The following is a 13,414-nucleotide window of genomic DNA, read 5'->3' as shown; positions in this document are numbered from 1 at the left end:
CACCACCTGACCAAAGGCACCAAATTCAGCACCTTCCTTTCTGTTTGGTATTTGCGCACTTACGCTGTTCATGTCAACGACAGTCTTAAAAGGTATGTCCGGACTCCAGGTTTGAATTGGTTTTTGAACTTTGGGGGGCTTGATGTGGTTAACTTTGTCTCTGTCCTGCTGAGGGCAGATGAGGAAGGTGTCAATATTGTATTTTCGTAGGAAAGCATTCCTATCACGACCATGGCCCTCTTCTGTCTTGTAAGTGCCTTCTAGACAATCGAGAGTTGCCCTTGAGATGTGGATGCGTCTGTTTCAGGGAGAAAGAAAAATTCATGCAGAAAGAAATTAAAAAATATTGTGGATGATGTAAGACAAGAGGTCATCATTAATGCATCACCAGATGAAAATATATACCCCCTCCAAATGTACCTATTACGAAATTAAATAGCACGTTTTTTATTCTTTTCTTAAATATTATCTTACAGAAAGCCTGGAAACCTGTCAGGCACATCTTTGTCAGGTAACATACTTGACAGGAGTTTCTCTAATGGTTGCTGGTGCTCACCCAGGTATGCCCCCCGCTTCCAGCATGTTGGCGATGCCCACGTCCCAGGACCAGACATCAAAGTGCCATTTCTGCAGACCCAATACCCCACAGAGGACAGAGCCCGAGTGGATGCCGATCCTCATGTCCATGTCGAAGTTCAGCTGCTTCTGTACATACCTGGTGATTTTGTGAGGTAAAGTGATCGTGTCTTACAAACAAAAATAGGATCTTACACTCTCATATGGATACCTATAGACCCATAAGAAGGTGGACCCTTTTTCAAGGTTGACGCAGAAGCATTGTGTTACACAATGTATTGATACACACCTGAATGCTGCACACCAGCAAACTGCCCAGACCTCTGCTTTTACTTAGGTGCTCACAGTTGTTGATCATCAATTAATCAAGTGCACTTAATTAGCAGGATCTGGATGCTACTTACCTGCTTAATTCATGTGGAAGCAGCAAAGGAGTACTTAAAATTTTCACACAGTGCTTCTGCATTTCAGCTTTGTTTTGTGTTAATCTTTTGTTACTTAGCTGAGGTTATATTTACATAATTTTAAAACCACGTGATTTTGGTTTTTTTTAATTAACTTGTGTTTGTGTCTTTAAATATGATGACTGACCGTATAGTGTTGATCATAGCCAGACCCATCTCAACACAATAACGGGCATGGGCACGCTGGGGCTCGGGAACCCCTGACACACAGTAGTAACAGTCTCCCAGTATCTTTATCCGCAAGCAGTGGTGTTCCTGTGATAAAAGAAGAAGAAGAAGGACATTAGAAGCTGGAAGATGTTTTACATCAACCAAAAAGGGCTCGCTCAGGCCCTCACCTCTGCCAGTCGGTCAAAACGTCCAAAGAGCTCATTGAGGGTTCGAACCAGATCCTGGGCTGACAGGTTCATAGACAACAAAGTGAAACCCTTGATGTCTGCAAAAAGGATGCTACAAGAAGGAGAGAAGGACTAAAAAGTCTGAAATGACATAGCAAACACTTACTATTGGCATTAGGTTGGCCTGCAACTTGATAATCAGAGTGAAACCCACTTGGCTTATAAATCTTACGAGTCAAGGTTACAAGGTTACAAATTTAACTACTAATATACTAACTCATGCATGTATACCTGACATCTTTGTACTGGTGGATATAGATCTTGTGAAACTCTTGAGGGTTTAGATCATCTTCCATAGCACTCATGTCAGCAATCATCTCCAAGGCAACAAAGCGAGGCAGGATCGACAAAACTAGGCGGTCCTGTGAAGAAGTGTAACAATGTGAGAGTCATGGAAGTGAGTTAATGCAACCAAAGCTTTCATCATAACACAGATAATTCTCTGGCTTTAAATTTCAGGACAGCTCCCATCTTCATTGTACCTGTCTTTGATTCTCTTGCTCTAATTTGAGGCGTCCTTCAATGCAACGACGGGTCTCCAGAAAAACCTGGCGCTGAGCGTGGTCTGTCAGGTAGTGGATGAACAAGCCAGCTGTGTTCATCCCCAGGTACAGCAGGCCTTTGGCAACCACCTGCATCGAAAGAGTGTGAATACTACATTAATTCATGGAAAAAAAGCTTTAAAAAAAGTTTGAAGGGGAAATTGGGGAAAGAGTATTGGACTGAAGCTTGGGGGGAGGGTTTCTAATTCCTTATTATTTGTTGATTAATATGTCAATAGAGACCCATGAGCTTTCAACAAGTACAATGAAATAGTTTTTTTCTCAAATTTTGTAGATTTGTGCCTAACACTGCTGTAAAGTCTAAGAAATCAAACTTTCCATAAGCCTTAACAGTGTATCACTGATTTATCGGCATGATACACATTTAAAAAATGTAACAGTAGGAAAAGAAATTCAAAGGGGACTTTTTTTTTCACCTTTCTCAGAAGCAAAGCATCAGTGTAGCAGCATACTATCTCTACCAGAATGTGCAGCACTGAGGACAGGGTGCCCGCACATATGGCCCACAGCAGAGGTAATGGCAGCAGTGTGTATGTTGCGAACAAAGTGAACAAAAGGTACCACGATGGGTCTTTTTCTAGTCCGTACACCAGACCCCCCAGCACCTGTGTGGTCTGTGACAACCAGCTGGCGAGGCCGGCGTAGTGAAGCCACTGTGGGGACACGGAGTCTTTGTGGGTTAACACTATGACGCACAGAACTGTTGCTAACACCATGAACATGCCCGTCAGGCAGCCACGCAAAGTGTCTGTGGAAGCTTCCGGCGCCAATGCCAGGTACAGAACCAACATGTGCAGCTTGGCCACCACGTCTATCACATTGGTGATGGCCAGAGAATTACGTCTTTGGGTGGAAGAGTGCTGCTGGTAGAGTTTCTCCAGGTCGTGGGACTTGAAGGTGTGCAATAGCGTGGGTATGTAGACACCACAGACAGTTCGACCCCAGTGGACGAAGAAGTCAGCGTCGCTGGAGTAGTCGTTAAAAGCACCCCTGGTGCTGGTGGAATCGCGAACCAAGGGATGGACTCTGAACGTGGAAGAACGGCGCTTTGTTACCCCACGTGAGGCTTTGCTGCGGATTTGCCTGTTGATCTCCTCTATGTAGGTATCTGTCACAAAGATTTTGCGTGCTGGTTCAACACCCAACTGTCAAAGGATAAAAACAGGATCCTTCATTCAAAAAAGTTACAAGGCTATTATATCTTATTTGGCAAATCAGGGTAGACAAGATTCAGCATGCAAAAATAACAATTACACTTACATGGATAGTCTAAAAACAGCCACATTCACACACAAAGAGGATTAATTAGTCAGCAGCCACTTTTACTGGCCTTTAAAACCGAGGTCACTGGCATCAGGCCAATGCCAAGGTAAAGGCAGCGCTCACTTATTTAGCCAAGTCAACAAATCCTTTTGAAGCAGGAGGAACATTAATTCATCGTTGCATATCTTTCTAATACTCTTTTACTTTTACCCCTATTATGATGTAGAAATAATAATAAAACAGCAGTGCTGCTTCATGCCTTTGGGCCGCTGGTTACTAAAGTATCTGTCTGTGAAATTAAGAGGCACAGGGTTGAGACACTCCTTTCAAACCATGCACAGGTTAAAAAAAAAACAAGGCCTAAAAGGCAAAGCAAGGTTGAGTCTGAAAGCAAGGAAGCTGAATCATCCCCCACCTGGCAGCAGGACCCCGAGGTGCTTCAGCAAACAAAAAAGGCAAAAAATGCTAAAAACCTAAATCCAATCGTTTCTGAGTAGGTGTACAAAGCTGCTACACACCTGTCTCTTTTCACTTGTAACTTTCTTTATTTTGCTTTCGTCTCTTATTTGCCACATGGGGATAGAATGAGTCTGTGTGCTACCGGTTACCTTTATGGATGCTGAATGTTGAGACTTGCTTCTAGAAGGATCTTGTGAGGCTTGCTTTATTATCACGTCTATTGTAAATGTGAATCATTTTTGAAATATAAATGCCAAAACCATTTCAACACACATTAGATATGCATAATGGTAAGAGCGCATTAGATTGTAATGGTAAGAGTAATAGCTTTATTTTGAAAAGAATCAAAAATTTCATGTGTGCTTGATAGCCATTAGTGAGGTACACTTTTGAATGCAGTATAAAAAGTGCGTCATAAGGCCAGAGCTCCACACAGACAGACACAGCCTCTTCCAGTACACAATACTAGTGTGCACAAAAAAAAAAAAATCAGAACACATTTACAACAATCTAAAACTCAATCACCTGGGTACTGAGATCCTGCTGCATAATGATGTGTTTTACTGCGTGCTGCCACAGCATCTTTTTCCGCCGCAGGCCAGGGGACATGGTGGGGGTTACACAGGGCAGCTCACGCAGCTCCATGGGGGAGACCTGCGTTGTGTTAGCGAAGGTCACCATGGTGGCGACCTCAGCTGACCTCAGCTGTTGGTATTGGATCAGGAGCAGGTAGGAGCCTGGAACGTGAAGGGAAAAGGGGAGTCAGTAAGGACCAGATTTGGTGTTATTGCTTAAAAAAACATTAGAGTTCATCAGTAAGTTTTATAATAATAATAATAATTACAACTTTATTTATATCACAGATTTGGAAGCTGTTTTGACAGACAAGTCAAAGTAGAATACTAAATTCAAAGAGATAACTGGACATTATGGCCAGTAATTAACATGTAAAGTAAACCCACTTTAATTCATTTCAACTTTCATCTTTCATCTACCTAATTTTGCCTAATATGAATTTGTCTTACAGAAATATTTCATTATGAATGACCTGCAGTGTGAGTATTTGTTTGAATAAATGAGGAAAAGGGAATTTGATTGATAGACTTTTATAAAGAGGAACTTTGGGTGGCTTTCTGTACCAAAGCCACTGATGCATCTACTATCATAAAATGCTAAATATAAAGGATTTTTGCAGTTTGATGCATCTGAATACCCCGCGTGAAGGATTTAATAATCAAAGGTCTTTATGCACTATATAAATTGAGTAACAAATCTGTCTGAGTTCCTTATTCTTTTAGATAAAATTTGTTATGCTGCACACGTTCAACCATGCCAGAAAGGGCCACCTGGTCGGCTCCACGTGTTTACGCAGTGTGTGCCAGAAGAAAGGCAGCTTTCCAACGAATTATCTGGCCAGATTTAGAGCTGAGCTGGTTAATGCTCAGAGTTAAACTCCTCCAGGTCCTTCTGGCTCTGGATGCTGTTGTCCCACCCACTCACAGTCTACTGCCACCGGGCTGATTCTCACCAAGATCATGTATCTGCACAGAACAGACTGGATATGCTAAAACACATCATATTAGATGAGTAATTAGGTATAGTATTAAGTGTGCATCTTTATTTGTTTTTGAACATTACAAACATTACAGTTTCTCGGATGTAGAAGAATCCCTTTGTCATTCCTCTTTCAGCAGTTTCAGCTGTCCCAAGCGGACAATAAGCTCCCCGTAACCTACAATGTGTCAAAGGACCCCCCCCCCCCCCCCCCAAAAAAAAAAGAAGCAAAAGGATTGTAAACCACACAACTGACCTGTAACGTTTCCCGTATAGTGCATCCACTGACAATACCTAGTGTCTGCCATTGTATACGTGCATCCAGCTCATCATAATCCATTTTTGTTGATTTCATCGGCTTTGATATTTAAGACACAACCTATAAAAGGAAAACTGAAACTTGAAGCAGCCCTCGTTGCAATGCCGTATCCAACACTGATGCGGACAGCGACATACAGGCCTGGCGAGACTCCTGGAGTCGTTCTTTCAGGACTGCAGGTCACCATCTGGACTGTTTTGAAATGATGTCAAGAACTGCCACAAAGCAGAGCTGCAGGAGTGAAGAGTGCAAAGAGGATTAATTAGTCAGCGGCCACTCTCACTGGCCTGTAAAACCGAGGTCACTGGCACCAGGATAACACCAAGGTAAAGGCAGTGTGCTCTCATTTGGTCAAGTCAACAAATCTTATTGAAGCAGGGGAAACATTAATGCATTGATACATAGCACTTTAATACACTCTTTGTTTTATTTCTGGTAATGTGCAAAAAAATAAAAAATAAAACAGCAGTGCTGCCTCATGCCTTTGGGCTTCTGGTTACTAAACTACCTGTCTGTGAAATTACAGACACGGGGGTGACAAATTCCTTTCATACAGTGCACAGGCAAAAACAATGCCTAAAAGGCAAAGCGAGGTTGAATGTGAGAGCAAGGAAACTGAATCATCTCCCACCTGGCAGCAGGAGCCCAAGGTGCTTCAGCAAACAAAAGGCAACGAAGCTGCCTTTGCTAAACATTTTAAAATCCAAGTGTTTCTGAGTAGGTGTACAAAGTCACTCCACATCTGTCTAAATACAAATTTCAAGGCTCTTCTTTATTTTTAACATTTTATTTGTAAGGTCCAGATTTTCATAACAAAACACAAACATACAAATTTCATGTTATTATCTTATGAATTACCAAAGTTACCCATTTGAACTTAAAGAACAAGTTCTAGCTTTTAATACAAAATCATCAAATACTGTTTCCCACGATAACACAAATTCTGCTTGCTATGTGTGTGTCTGTGTGAAGAGAAGTCATTTCCACATTTAATGCCGAAGCTCAGTGTTGGAAATACAGAGCTCTCCAGTTACCGTTTGTCTTCTAACCCTGAATTACTGACAATGCTTCTATATAAATACAATATTTCTTACAAACACTCCATCTGGTAAGACTTCAGTCAGCAAATCTTCTGTTGTTTTTCTTTCTTATGAAGTAAATTGTTAAATTATATTCTGATGGATGAACACATTGCTCCAAGAGCAATACCAACATAATATTTTGCTTGGATTTCTTATATATTATCATACAGTATATGAGGTTGGTTATTGTTACACAATAGAAAGACTTGTTTTTTCACAATTCAATTCAGTTTTATTTATATAGCACCAATTCACAGCAACAGTTGCCTCAAGGTGCTTTATATTGTAAAACCTATAATATTAGAAAGAAAAAAGAAACAATTACACAACCACCTATGAAAAAGCATTTGGCAACAGAGGGAAGGAAAAACACCTTCAGCAGAGTCAGCATTATGCCAAAAAGTGATCAACTGTCATAAGCTAATTTCCGGTATTTCTGAAAAATTGCCTGTATTTAAACTGTTGTAAATACTTGTTAGCTTATAAGTTGTCAAACATATGTCAAATGTATCTCTTATGAATAATATCGAGACATTTTGAGTCAGAAAGAACATCCCTATCGCAAATTAGAAGCTGCAAACAGTTTTTGGCAAAGTCAGTTGTAAATATCCTTTATTTACTTGGCTAAAAAGACATTAAACATGTGTTTTTTAAGAGAGAGATGCCCAAGAGGGCAGAAGAAACTGCAACATATACAACACAAAAGGACCGGATTGATTATAATGTCGATACAATAATGCAGAGTCGTATGGATATGGATGTATTTATTGCTTTTAACAGGTTTCATGGTAACATCCACACAAACTGTACAGGGTAATACTGAGTGTGCAATAGGTTAAAGAAGCAAAGAAAAGCACGAGATCTGCGATGATTGAATCCGTTACTGGGCTGATGTCTCCAGCTGGCTTATGGTCATTATTGTTGTAAGCTGGTTAAAGTTTTTCAGACTTGCTTTGCTAATTGTTTCCAGGCAACATGCAAACCCCCTAAGACTGATGTAATGAGTCTCCATCTGTCCCACTGTGACGCTGTAGCTCAGACCTTTCTTGCTGATTACGGTACAACTAAAAATAGCTGCCAGGTCTAAGGCAATTAGTACTGCTTTAACTGCTTCCTTATCAACAAAGCTCTCTGACACTTGAAATAAGGCACCTTTAAGTATGTTTACTCCTCAAATGGCACAACAAACAACAAGGGGGAAGGAGTAAAGTAAAGATGAGTGCAGATCACCTTGTAATGACCCAGCTTTTGATATTCTGTATATACAAATGTCTGTGATTGTTAATCTACTTTACCTGACAGTCTGTGGTTTTCTTTTGTGACTCTGATTGAATTGAACTGTAAACTTGTTTACACCTAACTAGGAGTTAGTCCACTATGGGCAAAACCTCAGAATATAATTAGCATTACGACTAACATTTCTGGCTACACACTAATGAGATAACTAAAGCCATACCAGCAGCAGAACAGACCTAACAGCCTGACTGTGCCAAGGATCGCGCATATGTTGTACACTGAGCTATTTCTGTCCGTTGAAGTGTAGCTCTGACACGTGTGTGAAGTTCTGGCAGTTGTACAAACCTCTTTAACGTAAGGAAGTGTACAGGTCAGCAGGGGTCAAAGCATTACAGAGAGTACTCTAAAGTAGCATTTCACTGACATTTTACAATTTTCATCAACCACAGAAATCTGTTGAGAACGTAGCCTGCTTCTCAGAGTACTGTTTGTCTCCAACTAAGACGCCTCATATCCAGAAACTGAGGCATCATCATCCCAAGCCCTTAACTCAAGTCCTTCTATGGTGGTGAAAAGTTCAAATGTTTTAGTATTTTATTAGATATTTTATTTCTCAGCAGGCTGAGACCTATCCTTCACCCAATAGGCCTGGCTGCATTAGACTAATGTGATAACTATGTTGCTCTACTCTTGCATCAAAATACACTAATTACTATCAGTTACAAGTACTTACTGAAACGGCAACTTCATGAACCCATTTCGTTTTGGCATCAGGATAAGTATACCTACTGCTCACTCACAAACAGCAGCTTGAAAACAAACAGATGTTTAGCAATACTTTGAGAAGGCGGCCCCTTTTCTCAATGGATCTCCCCACCCCCAAAGATTGAGGGCCCATATGGCATAGCGAACCCAATTCCTTATTACAAGTACCTGAATGTTTCACCTATAAGGTGAAAACAGTTGTCATCAGCAGGCAGCATAGGACCTCAGCACACACACTGCTTCAGGTAAGCCACCAGTAATTGCATCGATTTCCCATGCTGTTTACAGAGGCTTCCATGCTCAGACCTCAAGGCTCGCTTCAAAAGCTGTACAAGCACCTAATCAAACTGTTTGGACTCACAACCTGCACTATGGCCATATCTTGCCGAGCATTTGAATAATTAAATGTAATTAAATTCATTTAAATGTTATTCAAAACTAACACCACATAAAACACTGATGGCACAGTAGGGCTAAAAGATCCCGAGGAGTGAATGGCAGCACCAAGTTTTGACAAGGTGCCAGATAAAGTAATGTGTTAAATGTTCACTTCCTAATATTTTTCATGCAATGTTAATCTTAAAGTGAAAGAGTGATTATGGACGATAACAAGCTTTAAAATGTCTAAAAAAATGATCTTGACTCAGTGCTTCCACCAACTGGTAGAATGAAAGACTATTGGAAAGCAGGATGCCCCATCCGCAGCTGGAAAATGCATCAAACACATAGCATCCACATTTCATTTCTTTAAAAGATTTTTCTATGTAAACGGAAAAAAGGTAAGATTAGGGAGCCTTTATCAGTCCCACTGTTTGTAAATTGACAGAAATTTACAAGGGAATTGCACAAGAAATAAGAAAGGTAGTGTATCATCCAGTGGAGTCCAGCACTGAATAGAAAACCGTTTGAGGAGTTGATTTAAACACTGTATGGCGTTTGAATTTGTATTCAGATGATTTGTATTGGCATCTTCTCTGGAAACAAAAAGCCAATATTTGTCATGTATAATGACTACCAGTGTCCTCTTGACTTTTATAATCTTACCAGCTGCTTTGCAACATCAGTAACATCCACTAGACTAAATTAAATTAGGTTATTAGATTAAGTAACTTTACGCCTAGTACTGTATTTTTTTTCTGTACTCCAATAAATCTGTATTATTTCTTATTATGTTTTCAGAATCTTACCCAATAAAGCTTTGTTTAAATTTATGTTTTTCCCTCTCAGTATTTATCCAGTGATTCAAAGACAGGGGCAGGTCCTGTGTGAATTGTACATGTTCTAACATGACTAAAGGCTCAATCGAGTGGTGGGCTGTCACCATATTTACGGCTAGCCAGGAGCAACTGCTCTGCTAGCCGTCTGGCTAAGTAAATGATGTCCCGGCGTAGCTAAACTTTAGTTAAGTTGTCCACCGTTACCTGTCCGCATGCCTCATACTTTTGGGATTTAACTGTTTTTTAATTCATGGTAAGCAAAAAATGTTTTCCGACATTAATAAATAACGGGGGGCTATAGATATAGTTAGCCACGTTAACGTTAGCATACTTCGCTAGGAGCTATGCCTACATTTGAATCGTAGGAGTTAGGCTTGTTACACCTAGTAGAGACAAGTTTGTGTCTAAACTTAAAAGAAATCAAGGAAATGTACTGGAGTGCTGTAGAAGAAAATGGTTGTTGAATGGGAATGCTAACGTGTTATTATTTAACCGGTAACTCTTGATTTCGCATTTCTGTCCAGATGCTGGAGGATAATTTCACCATATTCTTGTCACTGGCTAGGAAAACGATGAAGGAAAATGATCGGTTCGGATATACTCGGTGTTAGCAGTATATATTAGTGCTTCCGCTAATTTGGGCATTCCAACTTCAGCAGGCCGAAGACAATCCAGCAGCTTTCCTGATTTTCGAAGCAGTGGTGGAGACTCAGCTCAGGACTTAAGTACCACCCATCTGCCCTTCTCTTGGATCCTGGAAAAGCAACGCCTCCTTGTGACTGATATTCAGCATGTCAGGTGCGTTAACGGCAAGCTATTTTACACCTGCTCCATCACTGCCTAGAGTAATAAATCATGTCCTCCACATGAAGTTGAACCAAAAAAAGGAGCCCAAAATGCATACACCAATAAACATACACTCCACGATGAACCACTGCTATCAGATAGAAGGAAAGTTTTTGTTATAGAAGCTTCCCATTGTTGTTTCTCGGCTGGATGATCTATCTGGTCCTGCAGCCAAGTGTGTGAACTTGCACCAAAAATCCCCTGCAGACCTTTTTGCCTGTGCTGGCATCCTTAGCTGACATCCATGGCTGCATTCCTTGAATCTCAAGCCCACTCACTGAATGGCTATCCCACAGTGCCCCTTTTGCCCTGCTTCTCTCCACCCTACTCTTTCTTTCTCCCTCTCTCGCCCAGCGAGCAGTCCCAGCTGGATAGTGGGGTCCATTGTGTCAGTGAGATGTTTATTAATGAGAGGGATGCACACGGAGCAGAGCTGCTATAGAAGGACTAATCACTAATCTCTTCGTTAATGCGGACAACCTGTGTATGCAGTGGCATACATTACAAGGAAGCTGTGTGACAAGGACATACAAGTTGGTGTTCAGTGGGGTGTCTTGGTGAAGTTTAGTTGTATTTTAAAGTTTTTGGAGAAGTTTTGTTTCTAGGTTTGAGTGTTTGTGTTGGGATGGAAGTTTAGCTTTTATGTGTAGGTGCAGAAACCAAGTTCTGTTAAACAAGAAACCAAGTTTTGTTTATATTATATACGTTTGGATTTAGGAAGAAAGGTTTTTGTATCTATGAAAGGAGTAGTGTTTGTCTGAGTGTGTGTGTGTGTGTGTGTGTGTGTCCGTTGCCTACCATGCCTTTGCCTCCGCCTGATGTCCCGGCCACTCAGAGGCTGGCACTGGACTGTCGTACCCTTCTGGACCATCGCGTTGGCAAGGGTAAGTGACAACATCACCTCCCCTGTGGTCTTTGGGACCCTGCTTAGTGTCACTGAATAGCTGGTTTTTACCATACTTCCCAAATTCACATTACTTAAAAATAAGTCATTGTGAAAATGGAAACTATTATTTGGGGTCTGCCTCTCTCAAAGTTGCTTGAGATTGTTCACAGTTAATAATACAAGGTGCTGCTAAACAGTGTTGCCCAGTTACCAAGGCAGATTTTATTTATTACTACAATCAATTTATTGCCAACCTCAATTAATTGTATAACTGCTGATTTCATTGGCAATCAATAGGCAATCAATAATGCACTTTTGGGAATTGCAGAACTGAGCTTGATTGATGGATCTTTGCATTCTAAAACCCTGTGAGCTGCTACTATTTCACATAAGAGAGAAACACCTAACATGTTGTTATTTTAGATGTTTAGTTCATTATAAGATCGTCTTAGAAGACTGAAAACTGTGAACCAGAGAGACTGAGCACTTAATACATAATAAGTGTGCATTTGAGTTTTTATGAGTGCACTGCAGTATTGTGAGGTTTCTGATCAAACCGCTGCAAATTTGTGCATTAGAACAAATGTGATGATCGTATCTCTTTTTAATGGCTTTGTGGTAATAGTTATAAAAAGATAGGATTCATTTGAAAGTTCTGCTTTTGTGGCGCATTCATGTTGCTCTGGTGATGAGCTTTGCCATTCGTGAGATGGAAGCAAGCGCTGTTGCATAGAGCAGGGCGATATGACCAAAAATATTTATCACGACATACATTTGAAAATTTGCGATAACGATATAACTGACGATATAATTGACACTAGACAAATTACTTTACAACTCCACAACTTTATTAGTGCAAAAAAACCCCATCTATGTATTTTCACATAAACAAGCAGCTGTTTTTTATGTGCATTAAAGTTATATAAAAAATGTAACAGTGCAAATGCAAATTCCTCGCTGACAGTTTAATCAAAAGGCATTTCCAATGGAAATTGGCCGACATATCCTCAGCATAACCATGTATAATATCCACAAAACATTAAAAAGAGGTTATACACACACAATACGGTAATATTATGTTAAAGCACCGTACACATCACTGCACGAGGCTCCTGCCTACGATAGCTGTAATGCTCCGACAATCCATCAAGCGGTGCAGGTTCGTAGCTTAGCAAAGTCATACTAAAACATTTGACAGATTTTCGAGCACCGTGTAACACATAAAATTGTTTTGAGGTCAGTAAACACAACCAGAATTCATACATAAGGCACACGGGATTATAAGGGGCACTGCTGATTTTCAGAAAAGGATTGATTTTAAGTGTGGCGTAGTTTCCAAAAAACACGGTAATAACGACGGCCCGCTAGCATGCTCTGCCAAAAATAGTGCTTTGGTGTGTATTTGACGGATGAAAGCTAAACCAGTTCCACACCACTGAAGTTGCAGCATTTTTACAAACCAATTCTGGTTCATCCGTTTCATTCAACGATCTGCTTTCGCCCTTCTCATTCTCTGTCGCCGCCGTGCTTTTTCCGCCATGTGCGTATGAAAACAAAGGCATTGCGCATGCGTGTTTTACCCATATTCAATATTTCATTTTCTCACCGTTGCCCAGCATGTATTACCATAAATGGTATGATATGGCCCAGCCCTACTGTTGAATTTATCTGCTGTTTTTTTTTTTTTAGAAAATGAAACCTGGAAGAGAAAACGTAAACTGTCACTTCATTAAAAGGAATGGTTATTTGCTTTTGTTTATGCAAATATCAGTACACATGGTTATGT

The 13,414-nt window shown here is 40.5% G+C and overlaps 2 protein-coding genes across 6 annotated transcripts in view; one reads left to right on the top strand and one right to left on the bottom strand.

Annotated features, from left to right (window-relative positions):
• LOC113037225 (adenylate cyclase type 8) overlaps window positions 1-13,414 on the bottom strand; it is a 30,571-nt gene that overhangs the window by 8,501 nt on the left and 8,656 nt on the right. The window contains exons 2-11 of one of the 2 annotated variants that reach the window (XM_026194070.2): window positions 5,734-5,827; window positions 5,534-5,656; window positions 4,249-4,460; window positions 2,418-3,146; window positions 1,921-2,070; window positions 1,670-1,800; window positions 1,379-1,490; window positions 1,168-1,295; window positions 557-715; window positions 64-298 (exon numbers count right to left, since the gene is read on the bottom strand). In XM_026194070.2, the coding sequence (XP_026049855.2) occupies window positions 64-298; window positions 557-715; window positions 1,168-1,295; window positions 1,379-1,490; window positions 1,670-1,800; window positions 1,921-2,070; window positions 2,418-3,146; window positions 4,249-4,460; window positions 5,534-5,585 (1,908 nt within the window). In that variant the 5' untranslated portion in view covers window positions 5,586-5,656; window positions 5,734-5,827. Of the gene's footprint in view, window positions 1-63; window positions 299-556; window positions 716-1,167; window positions 1,296-1,378; window positions 1,491-1,669; window positions 1,801-1,920; window positions 2,071-2,417; window positions 3,147-4,248; window positions 4,461-5,533; window positions 5,828-13,414 lie in introns of both variants that reach the window. The other variant, XM_026194069.2, reaches the window with a different exon arrangement.
• The window catches only part of LOC113037226 (protein EFR3 homolog B), a 31,124-nt gene continuing 27,689 nt past the window's right edge, over window positions 9,980-13,414 (top strand). Inside the window, exons 1-2 of one of the 4 annotated variants that reach the window (XM_080289710.1) lie at window positions 9,980-10,149; window positions 10,553-10,694. In XM_080289710.1, coding sequence (XP_080145836.1) covers window positions 10,688-10,694 — 7 coding nt within the window. In that variant the 5' untranslated portion in view covers window positions 9,980-10,149; window positions 10,553-10,687. Of the gene's footprint in view, window positions 10,150-10,420; window positions 10,695-11,215; window positions 11,627-13,414 lie in introns of those variants that run through there. The other 3 variants (XM_080289711.1, XM_026194074.2, XM_026194073.2) reach the window with 3 other exon arrangements.

This window comes from Astatotilapia calliptera, chromosome 15, assembly GCF_964374335.1.
Source record: "Astatotilapia calliptera chromosome 15, fAstCal68.1, whole genome shotgun sequence".
Classification (NCBI taxonomy): domain Eukaryota; kingdom Metazoa; phylum Chordata; class Actinopteri; order Cichliformes; family Cichlidae; genus Astatotilapia; species Astatotilapia calliptera.
The sequence above is the reverse complement of the archived record's forward strand: the minus strand, read 5'-3'. Positions and strand labels throughout refer to the sequence as shown.